At 41.1% G+C, this 21,484-nt stretch overlaps 1 protein-coding gene across 20 annotated transcripts in view; it reads left to right on the forward strand.

Moving 5' to 3' along the window:
* Positions 1 to 21,484, forward strand: part of TTLL5 (tubulin tyrosine ligase like 5) — a 107,144-nt gene that overhangs the window by 4,294 nt on the left and 81,366 nt on the right. For 13 of the 20 annotated variants that reach the window (XM_015865139.3, XM_032444624.2, XM_032444629.2 and 10 more), the window contains exons 4-12: positions 515 to 597; positions 682 to 788; positions 1,395 to 1,525; positions 2,041 to 2,123; positions 4,332 to 4,401; positions 4,715 to 4,799; positions 14,008 to 14,109; positions 14,231 to 14,322; positions 16,364 to 16,471. In XM_015865139.3, the coding sequence (XP_015720625.2) occupies positions 515 to 597; positions 682 to 788; positions 1,395 to 1,525; positions 2,041 to 2,123; positions 4,332 to 4,401; positions 4,715 to 4,799; positions 14,008 to 14,109; positions 14,231 to 14,322; positions 16,364 to 16,471 (861 nt within the window). Of the gene's footprint in view, positions 1 to 514; positions 598 to 681; positions 789 to 1,394; positions 1,526 to 2,040; positions 2,124 to 4,331; positions 4,402 to 4,714; positions 4,800 to 14,007; positions 14,110 to 14,230; positions 14,323 to 14,345; positions 14,520 to 14,614; positions 14,751 to 16,363; positions 16,472 to 21,484 lie in introns of those variants that run through there. The other 7 variants (XM_085549220.1, XM_085549221.1, XM_085549223.1 and 4 more) reach the window with 5 other exon arrangements.

A 21,484-nucleotide genomic window follows, 5' to 3' on the forward strand; every position in this document is an offset into this window, starting at 1 on the left:
TTTGTTTTGATCCTATATGACCACTTCTTAGCTAGCCACATCCAGGAGGGGTATATAGCATGAGTGTTTTTGGCTGGGGATGCCTGTCTTTAGTTGAGAAGTCATTCTTTGGAGTGTTGTGAAGCAGTCTGTAAAGAGCTGTTTAAAAAAAGAAAAGGAAAAACACCCACAAAGCAACAGCAAAAAACCCCTCTCCCTAACACATAGATCTGTGCACTTGCTAGCATGGGTTTCATTTTGGTACAACAGGGTTCAGTGACGTGGCAATGTTATACCAGAGGACAAGTGTAAATTACTTCAATGCCATTGTTAGAGTTAAAGCCTCGAATTACACAGTCATTTCCCCCCCACTCTTTGCCTGTTACATGCAGCCACTGTGTGGATGCTTCACTGTAGATTAAGTGTAGCTGCACTAAGTTCTCTGGTGCACTTCTTTATTGTTTGGTAGTGTAGGTAACTTCAGTTAATTTTTTCTAGGTGTAGACTCTAACACTGTGTCTTTTTCCCTGTTAAGAGCGTTATCACTTGTCCTATAAGATTGTACGAACAGACAGCCGCCTGGTCCGAAGCATATTGACCTCACATGGGTTCCATGAGGTGAGTGTCTGTAGGAAAAACAGTGGTGCTTCTCACTATTTTCATTGTTTTCATCCGTGGGTTTCTTGTGTTGCTCTTTTTTAGGTGCACCCTAATAGCAGCGATTATAATCTCATGTGGACAGGATCACACTTGAAGCCCTACTTGCTGCGTTCCCTTACAGATATTCAGAAAGTTAATCATTTCCCCAGGTAAGGTCTTGATATCAAATTTTGTTGAACCTTTTTGTCACAGATTGTAGTAATGCAAGCATAGCTTATTCTTTTTTTCTTTTATTTGTTTTTAAAAAAGGAAGAAGGTATTTCTCATACTTTAAAGTCCCAGCAGACTGAACTTGTGCTACACACTGTTTTTGTTCTAAACGTTCAGAGAATTTGAGGGAGTTATGTGAGTTTTAAGTGCTTGTCCATAGCCCAAATACTGATTTATTCCCCTCTCCTCTCTATTTGATGAGAAAAGTGTTTGGTGACTTGGAGTTCTTAGCTGTAGTTATATGCCACCAATTTACAAGCAAGTTTACAAACACTATTATAACTGTTTGCTTCAGTCCCTCTCAAGCATAGTGAGAGGCACTACAGATAAGAATGGTTAATAATATGTCCATAGAATAGAGGAAGTAAAACAGAAGAGTGGCTGTAGATTAAGGCAGACTCCTCTGACTGGACTGCAGATGCTTTAGTAATGGGTTGTTGCAGTGTGTCTGGGATCTTTTCGTTTGTTTCTTGTTTTGTCATTATTTTTTTTTTTTTTTTATGCTGGGGAAAAAAAATAACAAGTCTCTTGTTCTGGATCTTCAGGTCGTATGAACTGACGCGAAAGGACAGACTTTACAAGAACGTCAGTCGTATGCAGCTTTCCCATGGATTCAAGACGTTCCATATCTTACCTCAGACCTTTATCCTCCCAGCAGAGTACCAGGAATTCTGTAGTAAGTTAAGAATTGCTAATGATATCCAGGCCTAAAGCCAAGTAACTGGTTGGGGGGAAGGGTATTACTCTTAAGTATTCTAGTTTGTTGATCACTTCAGTGGTTGATGGAACTGGAAAGACAGTTGAAAAAGTCAAATGATTTCTTTATATTGTTTTTACTCTGCTTCCTGTTCCATGCTTGTTTAAGTTCTCAAAAAGCTGATTGAGGATTAGGGGCTCCAGAATTGAGCTTTCTTTGTTCAGTGTTGGTGGTTGGCTTCATAGTATCCCTGACTAGTGTCTGGGATTACAGAAGAGAGGTGACAAGATGAGTTACAGGGCAGAGAAAAGAAATTTGTCAGAGCAGGTAGAGTGTTGGTAATAATTGTAGTGATTCCGAAGAGTAAAAATCAAAAAGTAGATTGATCTCCTCCTGGAGTTCTCAAAGTCTCATGCTGTAGGCAACATTCTTACTCCTCTGTAAGTAAGCAAAATGGAAGGTGTTTCAGACTTATGCTGTTTTCTTCTAACCAGGTACCTATTCTAAGGACAGAGGCCCATGGATAGTGAAGCCTGTAGCCTCTTCCAGGGGTCGAGGTGTCTACCTGATAAACAATGTAAGTACATAGATTCATTCATCTGTAGAATGGCCTGGGTTGAAAAGGACCTCAAAGATCATCTAGTTTCAACCTCCCTGCTATGTGCAGGGTTGCTAGCCACCAGACCAGGCTGCCCAGAGCCACATCCAGCCTGGCCTTGAATGCCTCCAGGGATGGGGCATCCACAGCCTCTCTGGGCAACCTGTTCCAGAATGTCACAGCTACTTTTCAGTAACACTGTCTTCAAAACTGTGTCAGCTTCCATGTGAGGGGCACAGAAACAGCTAAGCAGACAATGGCCATGCTCTGGATTTCGACATTGCATTGGTGTGCAGTTTAACAGTCCAGAGCAGCTGGCATGGCTTGTTCTGGCCTATATTATGTAATCAAAAGCAAGCTATTTCTTTGTACTCTGCTTACCTTGCAACCTTGTATAGTGCTTTTGAGTCTTGGCTTACTAGGTATGAGTTCATATTTCCTGAGACAGTATGGGAAACTGTAATGCTTCATACTTTCCTTTGTGTCTGACAGTAGGCTTACTTTAGGAAGATTCCCAGAGCTCCCTTTGGTTATTTGCCCTTTGCAACCTAAACAGTCCTCAAACAGTGTCCTCTTTTCAACCCTGGAAAAGACCAGCTAAAATGAAGCCATATGTGACTCAGTAGGATGTGTATCAGTCTTAAGAGTTTTGTTGCCTAAATGCCAATGTGCCTTAATTGAGGTGTAAAGAGGATTATTCTTTGAATTCAGAATGTTGGTCATAGTGTTATGTTGCCTTTCTGGGACTTTGCAGGGGTTAGGTTGTCATTGGTAACAAATATATCTGGGTAGGATCCAGAATACACGAAGATATTCCAATAAATTTTCTCAGCAGCAAAACTGACTGGTGAGTTATTTTGTTTTCGCTCACTCAAACCCCTTCAGCCTCCCCTGCATGGAAGGGGTCATGCTGCTTCATCCATTCTCTACCTGGACCATTTCCCATAAAATAAAGGAACAATTTGCCAAGTGTATGAAGTAAGTATTTCCAGAGCTGCACTCAGTTTTTTCTTTGCTTGAAAGAGAAGAATGAGCTCAGGCTTTTATGGCAGTTGGCCATGAACTGGGAAAAAGACCCTTCTGGGACCAGTCTCCCTTTGTGTAAATCTGTTCCAGAAACATTTCAGCTTGCTTAGCCTAGAGGCTTCATTTTCCTTCAGTGTGATTCCATTAAGGGAGTGTCTTCTAGAATCTTATCACAGTGCCTTGTTTTCTAAAACAAACTCTCAGTTTTTCTGATCTGTAGTAAACAGGCTGTCATTTTAGTGATGTGCTGAGGGAATTTGAGTTTGTTCCCTCATGTTACATAGAATGTGTATATATACCTAAGTTTCCTGCTCCGTACACCGATAAAGCTTTATACTTGTAAAACTGAATAAAGCCAGGGTGATGGGGCTCTCTCTTGGAAACTGTTTTGTAAGAAACTGTTACCACGAGTAGGAAAAAATCTGGTTACAAGGAGATAAAGCTTTTATTCTTTGCTCTGTGCAAGTCTTTCAACAGGTCCTGTGTCTTTGCGATGCACATTTGTTGTGCATAGAGCTTTCTGTTCTTACCTACAGGGGTAGCTTCTTTGTCATACTGATGACAAAGAATACTGATACTGCCTCTGATGTGAACTGACCCTCAGTAGAAGGTATCTGCTCATGTAGTCAAAAGGGTTGGATAGTAGCCATAAAGATCACAAGCTGAGAAGTCATTTTCTTCACCTGTGACTCTTTCACTAGCAGTAGTAACATATTCTTTCCAGTACCTTCTAAGTAAATCCCTCCTCTGTGTGTCTGGTTAAGCACTTAGGAAACAGACAACATCAGCCATTTCTCATTTTCTTTCTCTTGCCTATTTTATGTTATTTTGCCATGCAGCTGTTAAACCTGCAGTTCACTCTAAGGAATACCTAACTGGAAGATTCTGTGGTCTTTTTAATGTAATCATTCTCAGGCTTCTGGATAGGATTTAATTACCTAAAGTGTTTTGTGACTGACAAAACATGACAGTTTTTCATGTTGTTTTGTGAGGAGAGGTGTTTATGGTCCCATTACTCCCACCCTCTGATATAACTGTTGATAACAGAGTGGTTTTAGGATGTGAAAGCTGGGAAGATGGTAGGTTTGGTTTTGTAATCTTGTTGATGTACTCGTTGAGCCTCCTGGTTTTCTCACTCCTGAATTCTTTGTTCTTTTGTAGCCAAATCAGATTGTACTGGAAGACAACATCCTGGTTTCTCGTTACATCAGCAACCCCCTGCTCATAGATGGTGAGTATGCTTAGGAATTGCTCTTGCTTTCATGTACTCGTTCTTGCTTCTAGGAACTGAAGAGCTCTGCAACCTTTGCAGGAATTTAGTTGATTGAGTCGTCTATCTTATACTAGTGCCAGGGAAAAGAAAGTAAGTGGAAAATTTCTTGAAATTGGGAAGCTTTTCAGTTAGGAAGGCTTCAAGCATCATATGCCAGCAGCGGGTAATGGTTTATTCCTCCCATTGCTCTTAGATTCTCTTGTATTTTCTCAACTGGTTGTGATATGTGAAAGATATTTGCAGTCACTGATTTCTAACAACTTCATTTCAGATTTCAAATTTGATGTGCGCCTCTATGTTCTGGTTACATCCTATGATCCGCTTGTCATCTATCTCTATGAGGAAGGATTGGCCAGGTAGGGAAAGTTCTTTATTTCCTTAGTGCATGTGCTCTCTGCGATCAACACACATTTTGGCTTGCCTCTGTAATCCCGTGCTAGTAGCAAATAAGAGAGTAGTGCTACTTCTGGTGTTCTGCATATATATTTTTAAGTAGATTATATTTCATTGCACCTTGTCTAGTGAGTTTTCACTGTACAGATTAGAGGGTATTCAGTGAGGGATTTTATTACACGAGAAGTAATAAAGCAGGTTTTCAACTTTAGGTAGTGTAATGGCCGCACAGCATTACTGAAGTGTTGATTCTAAAGATAGGATTCTTCTTGAATCCATTTTGTACACTTAGTGCCCCTTCTTCATCCTCTTGGTACAGAAGTAAACAAGGTGAAGAGAAACCTTTTCAGTTTCCATATGATGATAAATTAAAAGACGTTTAGAAACCTGTTGATCTTTGCAGTCTTAATACCTTCAAATTGTATTTTAAATTTTGTCAGCACCTGTAATTTCTGCACTATCAAGTATGTTAACTTTGCTAATTTACTGTCCTTTCCCTGGTAGATATCAACTTTCTTTTGCACTTAAGAAAGATACTTAAGATTTCCAGGAGGGAGGTTTATCTGCCAGAAATGCCTGATTCTCTTTCATCCCAAAAGGAAACTTGATATGGACTGCTCTGTATGTCCTGCAGGTGGCACTAGTGGTCTTCAATTTTAGTGATTTGGATTTTTCCCATCCTCTGAATTTCCAGATTCAGATTCTTGGTGGGAGGTGAAGATCTCTGTGCTACTGGATTTTGGCTTCCTGTTTAGCAACTTGGCCTACCATTTAACACTGTGGTGTTCAGTGCTGGGTGCGACTCCTTTATTGCCTCATGTAGTTTAATGCTTTAAAGCAAAGCTGGGACAGAATTTCTGTGAGGTGGGGGGGAAATGCCTTAACCTTTGGGAGAGGAACCTGGTTGCTGCTTCTTACTCAGGAAAGAAAACAGTGCTCAAGAGTGAGAGCAATATGTAGCGGAGTACTGACTACTAATGGAACCTCTGCTAGAAAAGAAGTGCTGTCAGAAGTCATAAGGTGCATGGTCTTCTTCCAAGGGGGCAGATTTTACTTCCCTAGGCTTGGTTCCTCTTGGCATAGCTACACTTTCCAAGATGTGATCTAGACAGGAATATGAGGAGAGGACATGCTGAGGAGAAGGTATTATGGATTCAGCCTGGATGACTGTATTTAACTTCCCATGTGAAAGAGTGAAGGGAAAATTTCCTTTGAAAGAGATATGAAGGCTATATACCCAGAGATACATAGCAAAGCTTTCAGCCCTTGCTGGTCGATTTGTGCTTGAGATACTAAACAACAGTTTGATTTGCTGTGGTTTAAGTTCTCTTCTTCAAGGCAGTTTTTTGGCAGATGTTGACTGTAGAGCTTTTTGTCCTTTGTCCTCCAAAAGCATATTGCAAATGCCCATGTTTAGTAAGGTTCCTTTTGTAGCTACTTACCTACTTTCTCTCCCACAGAATAAATGTGCTTAGTACTTAATCATCAGATATTGGACTTAAAGAGACTTAATAAGAAAGGTAGTGTGAATGGATTCTGTTTCAGTTTTTCATTACAATGTAACCCTTCTGGTCTTATTGTAATCTAAACTGATCATCTGTGATGGGCAGCCTGAGGACCTGTGCATTTGCATTGAAGCTATAGATTTGAGTTGACCAGCTGAAGCACATATTCTAGAATGAATAGTACTCTTGATAAGCTTTGATCAGGTTTGCCCAAGTGTATAACTCAATCATCTGATCTTATGTTAAAAACCTGGGTTGTGTTGTCTGACTTCTAAAGTATGTGGTAAAATATATTTATTGATGTACCTTTTAAATCCTAGTATGGATAGGAAGTGAAGTGTTAATAAACTAGAGTCTTAATTACAGGCTGACCTCAGAAAATGGTTTTTAAGATGACTCACCATACCCAAGGAATAGTTATGTGGGCATTAGCAGGTGGAAGTCCCAAGGCTGTTGGAATGGTGGATTGTGCGGTTTTTGTGGAGGGGCTTATTTAAAGATGAGAATAGCAAGCCTACTGTGCTTGAAGTACATCTGAAGAGCTCCCTCCAACAGTACAGGCTGCTCCTTGCCCATGTTACCAGCTAGGGGTGGCATGCTTCTCAGTCTCCCATGTGATTTTTTTTTTCCCCCTCTTTCTAGGTATTTCCTTGTGAGATGGGAAGGAGTCTGGTCCTGTCTTGCTCGGTGCCTGCTGAAAGAGGCACACGGTAGTGGTAGGAGCTCATAGGATACTTCTCCATAGCCTCTTTCTTGCCTAACCTGCAAGATTTGGGTGGCCAGACTTCAGAGCCTGAGTGGCTTGAAGGGCGTTAGTCCAGTGGGAATTTGTTAGTCAGATTTACACTGAAATTGAAAAATAGATTGGGGAGGGAAAAAAAAAAAAAAAGCAACACTGAGCTGAAAACCCTTCTTGCAATGGCCCCCAAGGAGCAGCAGCTGGGGGAGGAAACTTTCCAGGGTGATTACAGATAGAGTTGCAGCTGGGCTTCCCAGTGCTGCCATGGGCTGCCTTCCTGATGCCTGAGCTCCCACCACCCCATGACAGAACCCCTCCTTTGGTAGCCTGGCTTCCTAATTAGCGCTGGCTCCACTGGGATATTTACCTTTTCTCTGCTGGATTCCTGTGGTTTCCAAGGAATTCAGGTGTTTGCTACGAGCCAAGAAATTCACATTACCTCACAGGCTGAGCTTAGACCAGAGTGTGCTGCAGCAGCCTAGTCCCCAGTTGCAGTAACTCCTGTCAGGCCTCTGCTTCTGAAGGAATGTGTTTTGTTTCTGTGCGGGCACCTGGGAGCTGTGTTTCATCAGGCATCTCCTCCAGGCATTGGAACAGTGAGTAGTGCATCTGGACAGGAGGATTCTACTGCTTCCTTCCTTCTGTTCATAACAAGCAGGGTTTGAATGACCAAAGGGAAGGACAGATCCATCTGCAAGTAGTTGATATGATTTCACTAATAAAAATGCACTATATATACAGACACCTGTTACCTCTTTTTAAACTGTTGTTTACCTTAAATTTGCTTGTGTAAAATTAAATAGTTGGGCCTAAGGCTGCTACTGTTTGTAATACAGTGGGGGTATGTAGTAAATCTCTATATATGTAATGTTACATTACACATTTGTACATTTATAATGTTACATATAGATAAAATACATAAAATATATAAAACTCTCCAAAAACTCCAAGTCTTTTACTTTCCCTGCTGTTTCTGGTGAGGTTACTCCTGGATTTTGTTCTTTAACATAGAACTGCTTGTATCATTTTATCTATCTTGATTGGGGAAACTCCTTTTGTTTTATTTTTTATATCTTTTGCAAGGTTTGCTGTCTAGTCCTGCTCTCTTTCTAACTGGTGTATCAGGTAGATGCTGGTAAATAAATAATGATTGTGATGTTCTCTATGGGTTCTCATTTTTTTTCTGACCTGTGCTGCAAAGGAACAAAATCTTGGGTAGCATTCTAGAACCCAGACCTTAGTACTCTTTAAAATGGAAGTATTTGTAGTTCTCTTCTACTAGTTCTTGTCCATTGAACAATTGCTTCAGGGATGCTTGGTGCAACCAGTGGTATAAACAAGCTTCTATGTGGCCTATTCTCTAAACAAAATGGCAGCCAGTATACTAACAGGGAAGCTAGAATCTATTTACTGGAGGGTGAGGGGAGGAAGGGAAGGAAAACAGATTGAGGAAGTGACTCCAAGTATAAAATGTGAGAAGTGTGCTTATAGGAACACTGTATTGGTTATTTCCTGGACATTTAGGCAAGAGCCCTGTGTGTAGTCATGGAAAAGACTGTTGTAATGTGTGCTTTTTCTGTAGCACTTGTTTTAGAGTAAAAGGATTAAGTATTCTTTCCTTTCTCCCACTCCAGGGTCTTTTCTCTTATCCTCCTCCTTTCCCAGGCTCTGGCTAGATGTCTCAAGCATTCCAGAGCTGCCAAGTTTTATGCAAACCCATGCAACAACTTCTGTAAATATTTAATGATCCAGTTTACGTATTCGCAAATCGACTTGAATCTGACGAACTTCACCTTGTGGTCAGTTCATTTCCCAAAGCAGTACTGAGAATAAGGGCAATGTGTAACCCCTCAGGTAGTTTCCTGCCTGAGTGAGTGGTAGTTGAAAAGTAGGCTGTTTATATGAGGGCAGTGTAAGGATGTGAGTTGGGGCAAGTAAAACTTTGGGGTGGTGTGGTGAATTTGGGAATTTCTGGAGGTAAGTACAGGCTCTGTGGTGTGTTCTTTAGATTGCGAGGTCAAGAGGCAGAAGTTGCGAATGTCACTTGTGGAGTAGGTGGGCTGCTGAAGGTGATCTTATAAGGTGAGGAGAGAGGGCAGTCGTGGCTCAATATCTCAATACCAAAGGTGATTTTTGACAAGAGAAGTGTGTTGCATGACAGGGAGGCAAAGGACTGGGATACCTCTGGATGATTTGGTGTTAATCTGGTGACTGCAGATTTTCCTGGATTCCTCTGAAGGAGTTAGTAAGGGTTTCTCCCTTTATATGTTTGTTCCTGCTGGTTAGACCAGCTGCTGCCACAACTGCCATCCTGCCACTGCTTACCTTTCATTACTCTTCCCCTTTCTGTGATCCAGTGGAAAATACAGCCAGAGGGAAGGCAGATGCATTCATGTTGAAGGTGAGCACTGTATAGTTGCAGGTAAAGGGAACTAGTTTTTGCCTTTGACTTGAGGTGGCACGTGCCTTTGTGACAAGCAGCTGAGGTGCAAGGAGGTGTGTTCTGTCAGAACTGTTGAATATGTGAGCTCTGCTTTTCTATTCTAGATTTTATATTCAGAAATAAAGGGCATCTACTCTGTTTTGAGGAAAGAGAAGGTGCAGTGGAAGGAGTGGAGGCTGCAAGGGCTGTTCATAGTCTGACTGCTGCTGCTTCTGACCAGGAGGCTGGATTGCTGGCAGCAATTTGAGTGGAAACTGAGGAGCACGCAGTCAACCTCAGTTTAACCTTTCTTGTTTCCAGCTGCAGTCCTTGGGAAGAAACTCCCTCAGAATGGTTCTGTCTAAAAGCTTTTGGAATCTATTCTGTTGTATATTATGCTAGGAGGCGTCCTTAATTTTGTTAACTTATCCCTTCAGGTTTTTAAAAAAGGCAAGATTCATCAGAAGGGGAGAGTGAGAGAATGGTAGCCCTGTAAGGCCAGGGAAACAGGCTGTTGAAAGTGATTCTCTCACTTGCAGTGAGCAGTGAATACAAACAGTTACATCTGTGAGCAATAGTATGTGTGTGATGTCATTTTGGGCTTATGTGGCAAAGTTTTGGTAGCAGCGTGCTGCAGGGGTGGCCTCTGTGAGCAGAATCCAGCAGCTGCTCCGTGTCAGTTCAGAGCCAGCTCCAGAAGGGACCCTCTGTGGGCCAGAGCTTAGCCATGAGCAATGCTGGTTGTTCCTCTGAGAGAGCAAATGATTTAAGAAAGGGGAAAAAAAAGTCCCCTGTTTCCATCCCCCACCAACAGCCACTGTCAAATGAAAACTTGTGCTTAAGAAGCTGTGTTGTAAAGAAAACAAAGCTGAGCTCAAACCAAAGCAGAGCAGGTATCCTTTTGATGGTGGATGCAGAAGAGCAGAAATTTCTTTTTTGACTGTCTCTATAAGATTTCACGTTCTTAGCAGAAGGAACCTATGTTTTACATGAGATATTAAAAATAGCACATCTGCTTGCTCTGCACTGAAGTTACAAAGAGTGTTGTCTAATTAATGGTGGAAAATTCACCTGTTACTAGACAGGAAAATTCTTTTTAAGAATTCAGAGCAGTGTGAATTTAGCACTTGAACTACTCAGGACACGAGTTTATCTACCAGCAATACGGAACAGTGAGTGTGTTGGCTTTCTTTAACACAAAGCATTTTGCATAGTTCCTGGCTTGGACAGGATCAGTACAACGGAGGAAAAGTAAGAGTGAGTTGAGGCAGAGAAAGAAGGGGGTGGTGGTAGTAAGAACAAGATGGCATCTTTGAAGATTTTCACTTGATAAAATAGCCTCCTTTGGCTGAAGATGTGCCTCCCCATGTGGATATGCTGGCCTGTAATTTCAGAGTATTCTTGGATTCCTGGCTGATTGCAGGCTACCGCATAGCAGCATCTACCAGTAATACTTTGGCTAGGAAACAGTCCTATCCTGGCTTCAGTTATTTGTGCCTTCATCACTGTTTGGCTGGATTATAGCAATGTGAGATACCTAGGCATGAAGCCTTTAGTGCTTAGGAAAATAGCTTGTACAGAATGTTGCAGCATGTGCTCATGGTAAATTGTATTACAGAGAAAATATCAGACTTGGCCTTTACTTTCTGTGACACCTACAGTTTTTAAACTGTTTATAGGATCTTGGCCCTTTTAGTTGATAAACGTTCAATGGTTTGGATCTATAGAGGGTTACTGGTGCTTTTAATGACATGAGCAGAAGCTTGATCATCCTCTAAAAGATTGGAAGATTTATTAAAAGTTTATTCTAGTCTCAGGAGGTTTTGCAAGAAGATTGTGCTTGCATAGAATTTTTCCTGCTTTCCAGTCTTACAGGCCTGTTCCTCTGACCTTACCTATTTCTAAAAATCTCTAATTTTTTGTTGAAGCAAGACATTCTGTGGCATACAAGTTCTCTTTCCTGGAGGGACTAAGCACGGCAGGCAGACAGCTTTGTTGCTGCTTTGGAAGGAAAGTGTAGTAATGTGTTATATAAAAAGCTGTGGAACTGTAAAGTGCTGAAGGTAATTATAACTAGGGATTGTAATGCTCTGCCACTCCAAGCGAGTGCTGACCTCTTGTAAGAGGTTTGGGTTATTGCCAGTATTGTACTTATGTACAGTGCAATACAAGTACACTGGAATCTCTTCTGAATCATCAGTTCCTATGGAAACATTAATCCTATGGTAACATCTTTCTTAAGGGACTCTACTCAAAGCAAACAATGAATCAGGATGGTCTCTGTAGAAGGAAGCTAATGCAAGCCTTTGAAAGTTAACAAAGTACTATTTAGAAGTATCATATCTGCTAGGGATTGATATTATCATGTTTCTGATCATGAGCATCACTGACAGCAATGACAACAACAGAAGTGCAGTAAAACTAAGTGTGCACTGCTTGAAAGTAGTGTAGGAGCCCTGATTTTTTTTGACGTAGATTGCTGCCTATGCTGTATCTTCCTGGCTAAAAGTATATTACCAACAGATGCTTTCAGCATACTGCTAGAAAATGATTGTTGAGCTGAAGATGATGAAGTCTTGATTAAGAATCAAATACATGACAGGATTGTTAGTGTTTTCAAAGCAGAAGAGCTAAGTCCAGGAAACTTAACAGTTAAGCTGAAAAGAAATGCTAATATTTTAAGCTGTGGAAATTTGTGGAAAGGGAATCCAAGCTTCCAAGCTATTTTCTGTTGCCAGCTGCTCTAACTTGATGTATAGTTAAAGCTGAGAGGAAAATGGAGGAAGATTATGATGGTGTTTTTGTTTTAAACTTGCCACTTGGTTGCTTCATGAAGGTGTTTTTTTTTTTCCTGCTCCCACTTGTGTATTAAGAATAAGTTTAATTTGACGTGTGTCTTCATGAATTTGCTTGTATTGTTCCTGGAGAGGAGAGAGATTTCTCAAAATGGCCATCAAATGAGGGCATTAGTGGCTTCAGCTTCACTGAGAAGTGAGGTTTTTGGCACTGTGCAAAGATCATTGTGCAACTTGCTGGATATTCTTGTATAGTTCAGCTTCTTCTAAACTGTGGAAAACAATAAGGGGAAGATAGAGATGGCAATTAATAAAGTGAAAGGAGTTGGCATTTTTTTTTTCTTTCCTTCAAGTTCATTGTACACCCATGTTCTCCAGATTCCCTTCCCTTTGTCTCTCCTCCGTTTTTTGATCACTGCCTCCCTTTTCCTGCTTTGAGGATTCATTAAAAATACACTGTTCCTCTCTTGGAAATGACTTGGTCTTCTGGCTTGGTGCTTTCTTTCACTCTTACTACTCTTCTTAGTATAGCGTATGTTTTACTTCCCCTTTACCTTATCTTCTTCCCCTTTATCTCTTCTGAGATGTTAACATCTTGAACTATTGTAGTACAGGAGAACAGCTGGAATGAAGAAGATGAAGGTGTGAGGTTTTTGTTGTTGTTTTGGAGTAGCTTTTTTAATATAATTTTTTTTTTTTTTTTTTTTTGTCAGCTGTGAATTTGGTGTATGTGGGTTTGTTAATTGTTTTTTCTTCTTTCTGCCAGTTCTGCCAGTCAGATGGCCTGGATTCTGCTCTTGATCTTTTGTTTAAAGTATTTTGTCCAAAATCTGAGGCTGAAAGTGTATTGCAAAAAAGGAACTAATGGGATAGAGGATAAGAAAGTTATTTTGTTACACTTGATGGCAGGTCCATGTGGTTCTAGAATTTTACAAACATGGCCACAAATGGTATTGTTCTCTGCTTGATATGCGACTTCTGTGCAAGATGCAGTTTTAAATGCTTTAAACTGGCATAGCTGGCAGGAGAAACATGATATGGAAGGGTTGTGTAATCCTCAACACTCTGGAGCAGATGCTGCCTTGTTGGGCAAATTGATCTGACCTGTAGGTTCTGTCCCACATTTCCTTATTTATTCTTGAGAAAGAGGATTGACAGTTCTAGGATTTATGGCCAGCAGTGATAGGAAAGTTTGACTGCAGGAATAGATTTCTAAGGCATCTCTGGAGTACAGAAGAACTCAACTGTGTAAGAGACTTCAGGGAATATTAGCTTTGATGTGCACATGTAACACACCTGCTATATGTGTGCATGTGTTTCCCAGGACTGATGGATGTTACATGTTCGTGGTAGCTCCCAATGAAACTGAAGGGGCTGTGGCACTGTCTAAAGTTAAGTGGCTTGTCTAACCAGAATCAAAGCAGCCAAGTAAAAAATGTGCCTAGCATGTGTACTGTTAGGTCTGGAAAACTCCCAGGAGAATAAATGGAGCTCCCTGCTTTTAGACACTGAAAAATAGATGAAATGTGTCTGACTGTGGCCCTTAGCAGTATTTTATTTTATTCTGGTCGGGAGAGGTTGCCTTTAATGAAGTCATGTTGCTTACATCCTCTCCGTAGATGTTGGAGTCAAATGGTCCGTGTAATAGATTGTATTTAGCAAGCATATAACTCATTCCAGAAACACTCTAAATCTTGACCCTCTTTTCAGGTTTGCAACTGTGAGGTATGACCAGGCATCTAAGAACATTAAAAACCAGTTCATGCATCTGACCAACTACAGTGTCAACAAGAAGAGTGGAGATTATGTCAGGTACTTGGCTGAAAAATGGAACTTGATTTCTAGAAGCTGGGTCAACTTACCTTAGTTGGTCTAAGGTTGATACCAGTCCTCAGTTATGCCCACTGGTGTAAACTTTCCTTGTTTATTTTAGCTGTGATGATCCTGATGTGGAAGATTATGGAAATAAATGGAGCATGAGCGCTATGCTGAGGTACTTAAAACAAGAGGGGAGAGACACTGCAGGTCAGTAGAGACTGTGTTGTTTTATTCCTTCATTAGATCTTAATCATCCCACTAGTGCAAATCGTAAGAAGTCAGGGAAGAGCCATAGTGAATCCCATTTAGCATCAGAGCAGGGTGGAGGGAAGCGTTCCTTACAGCTTTCTCACTAGAGCTGCACACTTATTCTCTATCCCTAGAGATGAGTCCTATCCCCAGAGGTAAGGCTTGTCCCCTTCCCTTTTGCAAATAGTATTCTGAGCTTTTCACAGGGTGCATTTCTTAATATTTTTACCTACATTTCCCGTTTCTTAAGGTCATTCCATCCCTTCTAAAAGCTTCCCTCCCTCTACTGCTCCCATGGCCTGTTCAGTCTGATGAGTGACCAACCTCTGGAGAGCTGTGCCAGTTTGAATGACTCTTGGATGTGGTGTCATCTTTCCATGGCTCAGGTTTTTGCTGGGTGTTTTCATTTCAGTCTGTGTTTCATACAAAGTTGCTCCCTCTTCCACACCTTTGCCAGGTCTGCTGGGAGTAAATGCAAATGCAGAGCAGAATCCAGGTATATTCTTTAAGGGATGAATTACCTGTGATACTGCGCCATCAGTTACCCTACTGATAGCAGCTGTGCCCATCTGCAACCGATGCTGCAACTGTTCGATGGTGTAGGAAGGGGCTTGAATCTGGCTTTCAGATGGAAGTAGACCTTTTCCCCATCATGTGTATGCGTGGCTGTCCAATTACTTACACCATACATTTTCAGTTGGCTCTGTAGATGCAGTTAATTAATACTGATAAGTCCTGTTCCAATGCCCTCTCCATGTATAAGACGTGCTCTTAAATAAACTGCTGAGCAATGTGAGCAGGCTTCTCTGTAACTGCTTGTCACAAAACTACTTGCACCTTTCTCTGATGTATCTGGTTCTGGTCATAGGAAGGCAGAACTCTGGCTGGAAAGTGCAGGTTTTACCTGCGCTGGCAAGTTCTTTGTGCTCTGGGATGTTTATGTGCACTTACATTCCCATGCTTTGTTGTGTCCACTTAGGCTTCCTGTGACAGAGGAGCTGACATCTGAATTTGCTTGCATGCTCATTCAGGTCCCTGCATGTCATCAACTAAACAGGAAAAATAGTAATTGTATGTCTAAATCAAACCCTTTAGTGAAGTGATTGGTACTGGATGTTTTTTGGGAATGGGGTTTCGAAATGTTTGTGTGGGTTTGCTGGAGGTTTTGATGTATTTGTTTGTGTTCCCTTTTAGGGGTGAGAGAGGTTATGCTGTCTTCCTTACAGTTTTTCAGACTAGGGCTCTAATGTTTGCCCCTTTCCCCCTCCTCTCACTTCTGTTGTTTGTCCTTGAAAACAGAAACTGTGCTCTTAGTATTGCATGATTCATCCCAAACTGAGTGTAGGATCCAGGTCTGTATCTAATGTGTGTCTTTTCCTACCTTTTGCTCCCTGTCTCAACACTGCTGCTTAATTCTGAACCCTGTTTGCGGGCTTATACAGGAGCCAGAGAGAGCTTTGTAACTGAAGCTGCAGGTTGTAGATCAGCGGGACTGGGAGCTGTCCCTACTTGTATCGTTTTGAAGAAATTTGTGAGTCACAGTCTGGGAACAGCTGCTTTAGAGGAAGGTGCAATATCATGGAACATGTTACATGGATGTTCGTGACAAAAAAAACAACAAACATTTTGTACATTAGTGGCTGTGGTTTAAAGGCTTACCTTGCTAACACACTCTTGTTTAATCCTTCCTAATGCCCTGAGAGAGCAATGATCAGACTCCAGCTGACTTGTGCTGATGTTCTTGCCACATGTTTCTGCTTACTTGCATTGTACTTATACTCTTGTATCATACTCACTTGTGACCATTTCTGCAGTAGGTTATGTATGCATGCATACGTTACTGCTTGCATGAATTTCCAAACATTGCTTTGTCATTCATAGCTCTCATGTGCTTTGATTCACAAAGGTATCTGTCCATATGTATATACACTCATGTTTTTCTAGATATGGTGTGTTGCTTCACAGTCTACTTTTTTTTCCCCTTCTTCCCTCTGTTTAGCACTGATGGCCAGTGTGGAAGACCTGATTATCAAGACTGTAGTTTCTGCTGAGCTGGCCATTGCTACAGCTTGTAAAACTTTTCTTTCACATCGTGGCAGCTGCTTTGGTAAGGAACTGGGGACATCTGTGTTGGTTGGTTTTTGAGTGTTATTTGAAACTTGCATCTTTCCAGTGCTATAGGGAAGCTTGCATTTCCTATTGCAAGGAAGCCTGATTCTGTTTTTCAGCTCACTATAGGCCTCTGGGGCCAGAGGTTCTTGAGTAGCAATTGCTGCTGTGCCAGCATCATTCGTGAAAGTCTTGTACTAGAAAAAAGGATGATGAAAAGCGATTTGAAAGGCAACTGGAGAAGTGCTGGAAGTTGAAGTAACTGGCCCATTAGGCCTTGCAAAGGATGGCTATGGATAATTAAATATCCCGTCAGAGTACTTAATACTTTCTGTTGGGCTAGATGGCTCGATATAGTTCTGATTTATAGTCCTGCAGGGGTCTGATGGCTAAGGAGGAGATGTGTAATGCAGTTCCTGGAATAACAGTGGTGGTAATGTGCTTCTGGGCTTGTACTTGTGTGAGAGTTCCGCAGGGCGGCGTTGAAGCCTATTTCTGGCAGTAGCTGGATGCAGAACTATGTGCTGGCAAAAGGCTTTGAGAACTCGCTGGCAGCAGATGCTGGGAAAGGGTCCAGAAAGCAGCGGCTGGTACCACAGTGTGCCTTCTCCTGCTTTCCAGTGGCTGCTTCCCAGCCTTCCCTGAAGAGGCCTCCTCCTGCTCTTAGCTGCCCTCTGCTCATGCACACACAAGGGAGCAGTCTTGGGGCAGGGGAGGAGTCTAGAATTCTTCAGTTTCTGTGTTTAGGTGTTGGGCTTTATGTTTAAACCAGCTGTGACAGGTAATTCCATTTGTGTGGTCTTTGTATTGCACTTGGATATTTACTGTTGTATAGCTTTCTACTCCGTAATATAAACATTGTCATCTTTGGGTTCTTAGGAGTGATGAGAATCCAAGGAGGATACATGGCTGATATATTAGTGACGTGCTAAATTACCTCTGTCCTTAACTTCCCCAAAGTAGCTCTAATGCCTTTGTTCAAAGTTGGAGAGCTTTAGCATACACAGGGACTTGAGTGAGGTGGTATTCTTAGGGAAGTAATAGATTAGCAGCTCTCCAGAAACATCAACAGCTGGATTAAAAAACAAAACACAAATAACAAAAAACTCTCTTAACTACCCCCTTTTTTTTCCTTCTTCTTTTTTTTCTTTCTTTCTATATTCCTCCCTGTTGTGTCTCTAGATTCCAGTGAGCTGTGTATGTGGAAATTCATGTTCCTCATGTACTTTCTGCAGGGCCTGGCTCTGAGGTTATCCCACTTCCTGCTGCCTCCCCAGGGCTGCACTAACCACCCTCTCAGATGCTCCCCCGCAAATAAACTGTTTTGTTCCATTTGTTTCAGTGTAAACATAAATTTAGAGCTTCCCAGGAAAGAGAGCTTAAGTAGGAGCCACGCTGCTTCCCTAGGGAGCCTGAGGCATTTCCAAAGCTCTACACTTTCTGCCACCTTCCCTTGCAATTAAGTGGTGGTCCTTGTCCCAAGTATTTGAGCTGCCCTTTTCATGCTGTATGGCTTTTTCTTCATCCCCATGTCACTTTGTTTGTGCCATTTTTGACTGTGTTGAAAAAACAACAAACAGAAAAACAAACCAAAAAAAAGGCAGTTTTTCTAGCTGGAAATGTTCAGAATGGCTGAATTAGTAGCTGTTAACATGAGAAAGAAAACTGGGAATGAAGATTTCAAGTTAGCATGCAGAGGGTCCCGGGAGCCTTTTCTTTCCTTCTGGGCTGCAAACAATGAAACTGCATGTGCGTCCTGAGAGAGATCATTTAAAGAGTACCTCACTCTCATGAAACATGTCTCTGAAGTTCAGGTAGGCCTTCTTTCAAAAAACTGTAGAATAACATGAGTAACTTGGTGTGTATTTTGTTCCAGTACCTGTAATGATGTTGTGGGAGGTAGGACTCCAGCACAATTACCACCTTCCTTAATAAAAATGTTGTATCATAAGTACTTAATTTGCTTAGATTAGGATTCCCACTTCATTTGTGTAATAATTTAGATCTCCTGCTGTGGTGCTTCATTCCTGCAATAGACTTTTAATGTAATATACTTGTCTTTTAGATTTAAGGGAAGAGACTCCACTCATGGCTTCTTCATGTTCTAAAACAAGACTGGTGAGACAGTCTGTATGGTTGTATCTATCATGTATCTACCCATGCTTGCCTAGAAAGTGTGAGTGGTCAGAATGATTCTTTTTCTAATGTCGAGTGGCGTGCTGCTGAATATTTGTGGAAAGATTGTAGTGAGTTCCCCTTTATGCAATGTGGGCTGTTTACTGCACTCTACCAATAATTGGTTCTCAAAGGACTTTGGATGCTCAGTAGTTTTGTTCCTCTGGGTAGTATCAAAGTCGTGAAGTACCACATAGCTTCTTTGCAGCCTTCTTCATGCACAGGTGATAACAATGTGAACTCAGGACTCTTTTTTACTTATTTTTATTTAAAATTAAGCTGAAAGTAAAAGATCTTAACCAGTTGAGTTATTGGTTACTGGTGGAGCCTTCTGCAAGTAAAAATTGAATTTAGCACTGACTTTGAAAGACATAATATATCAATGTGAACAGGAGGTGCAATGGGGATACATGTGCTCAAGCAGATTATAGACTGCTCCATTCTCTTCTGGGGTAAACACTTCTGGGTGGACTAGAAAAGACAGTGTGAGCTGCTTCCAGGCAAATTGAAAACTCTTTATAGGATTGTTTAGTCGTAGATGAAATGAAGGCAACTGAGGGCAGGATTTATTTACACCAGCATCCTGTGTAGTGTCATATGAGCCTGAAGAAGCAAAATGTTAAGTCCTCTGTTTCATTCCCAGCTCTGGTCAACATAGCAGTAACACTGTTTAGTGCTTGTGCAATCAAGAAGGCAAGGCAGGGTAGGGTAATATACATGTTTCTTGATCCCAACAAGGCACTGAGTGTCCTGTTTAGCTTCTACTTTGTCCTAAGGCTAAATTGATGAGACTTATGCTTTTAATCTCATCTGTATTGATAAGATAGGGCAAACAAGCTATTGTACTGCTTGTGTGGTGAGCTAAATGCTTAAAAAGTTTTAGTTTGTATCTAATCACCAATCTTCAACCATCTACATTTCTGTTCTTTGTGAGCTCTTAGTTTTCCTAGCATCCGCAATTAGTCTGTTTGGGAGAGTGCTAATAATTTTTAGTATTGAATGGTTCCGGCCATTTGAAGAATTTTGAAGGATATGAAAATTTGAGATTGTTAGGGAATTTTTGTGCACTCTTCCTTGACATTAGTATTGGAAAGTCCCTGCTTGGAAGCTTAGGTCAGACTTAAGTGTACCACATGCATGTGTTTTCATCTTTGAAACTGGATTAAGATATGTGAAAAAGTGAAAGCAGAACAACTATTCCCCACATGTATTCTTTTTCTGCAAAGCTTAATCCATTCTACTTTTATCTCCTTGCTGCCAGTCTTTGCCATAAAGCCAGCATGTAAAGATGTTGTTTTGAATCTGAAGAAATTTGTCTTCAGCATCTTCTGGCTCCTAATGATAGGTCTCCTAATGATTAGAATGTACTAAGGTAGTTCTTGTGGTATATATGTATCTTCAAATTTGACTGAAACAATCAGCTTGCAACTAAGGGGTAAGAAACGTTTGAGTGGTATGTCTTCTAGTGATAGCTCTGTAGGAGCTAGTCTCTGTCCCTGCACTGTTCTCCTTACTCGTCATTTTGTGGCTCTAAGTGGTCTCTAATGGATTGATGACTTAGAATCCAGAGTTCATCTGAAAGTCAGAATCCTGCCTTTCAGTAGGAGGGTCTTTGCAGATGTGCTCGTTTAAAATGAGACAAAATGTCTTTGTTGCAAAAGCAGAAGAGTTGCATACTCTGCAACTTTTTTCAGTGTGTGTGTGTCATTTCTTAATCTCAGGTTGCCTCCATTAAATTACAGAAAACCTCCTCTTCAATAAGGCTGCTGCTCTTTCCCTAGTGAATGAGCTGAAAACAAGGACCAGAATTACAGCAGTCTTCTAGCAGTTGAGCTTATTCTATGAAAATCATGAAAACATTGTTTGCACTGCAAGCTATTACTTGTGACTTAGTTGCTAGACTTAACAAAGAATAGCAAATTCTTTGTGAGCTTTTTCTAGAAGGGAGTACCAGTGCAGTCTTTGGCAGGACTGTAAGCCAAACTTTGACTACATAATAGTTTACTAGAACCAAAAGCTTGAGATAATGTATCAAGCCTTCCTCTTATTCTTTAAATAATGACATTCATTAAAAACTAAGAAGTAAATACTTATCTCTGACTGAGCTGTTTGCTCTTAGACTTCAGTCTAAAGCTAGCACTTCTCCTGAGTGGATTGGGAGGCTGTGGTAGCAGTGACTTCTCTTAATGGGAATGGGAGGATAGAGGCTGTTCCTGCTGAATCCTGGCAATAGCCAGTATCTCTTATTATAATTTTACTTTAGCAAACTGAAAGGATGAAACGTTTTTGTGGATCATAATAGTGAGGAAAGGGAGGTGTGAGAAGGCACTGTGGAAACTTGGCATCTTAGTTTCTTCCCTCTTAATAACAACAGTGGTGCAAGGTGGGTTGTTGTAAACCTACTGTTACTTTAGCCTGATGCAGCAATGGCTCTTTTGGCCTTTTTCTTCACACTCTACAGACGGAAGTGTCAGTCTTTCTGAAACTGGTAATTTCAGAGGGTTTACTTCTGGCTTTTGCTATGTTAATGTGATTCTACATTTTTTTGTGCTTGCTTACACGTAATTTTGAGTTTCATAGTGGGTGGGTACTACTTCTAGGTAGTGCATTTTCCATATGTGAAAGAATGCCAAGGACACATTACTGTAATTGGGAATGCAGGTAATTAATCTTCTGTTTGTGCTAGAGTATCACAGCCAGACTTGAGAACCCTTTGTGCTATGCCCAATATGGGGACCTGATACATTTGTCAGAGTATGCTCAATAATTTGCTATTGATTGATGGCCTAAAGTAGGAAACACATCTGTCTAGGCACTGCAGGTGCCTAGCTTAGAC

This window comes from Coturnix japonica, chromosome 5 (genome assembly GCF_054131305.1).
Source record: "Coturnix japonica strain WE chromosome 5, WE-NBRP24, whole genome shotgun sequence".
NCBI classification, from domain to species: Eukaryota; Metazoa; Chordata; class Aves; order Galliformes; family Phasianidae; genus Coturnix; species Coturnix japonica.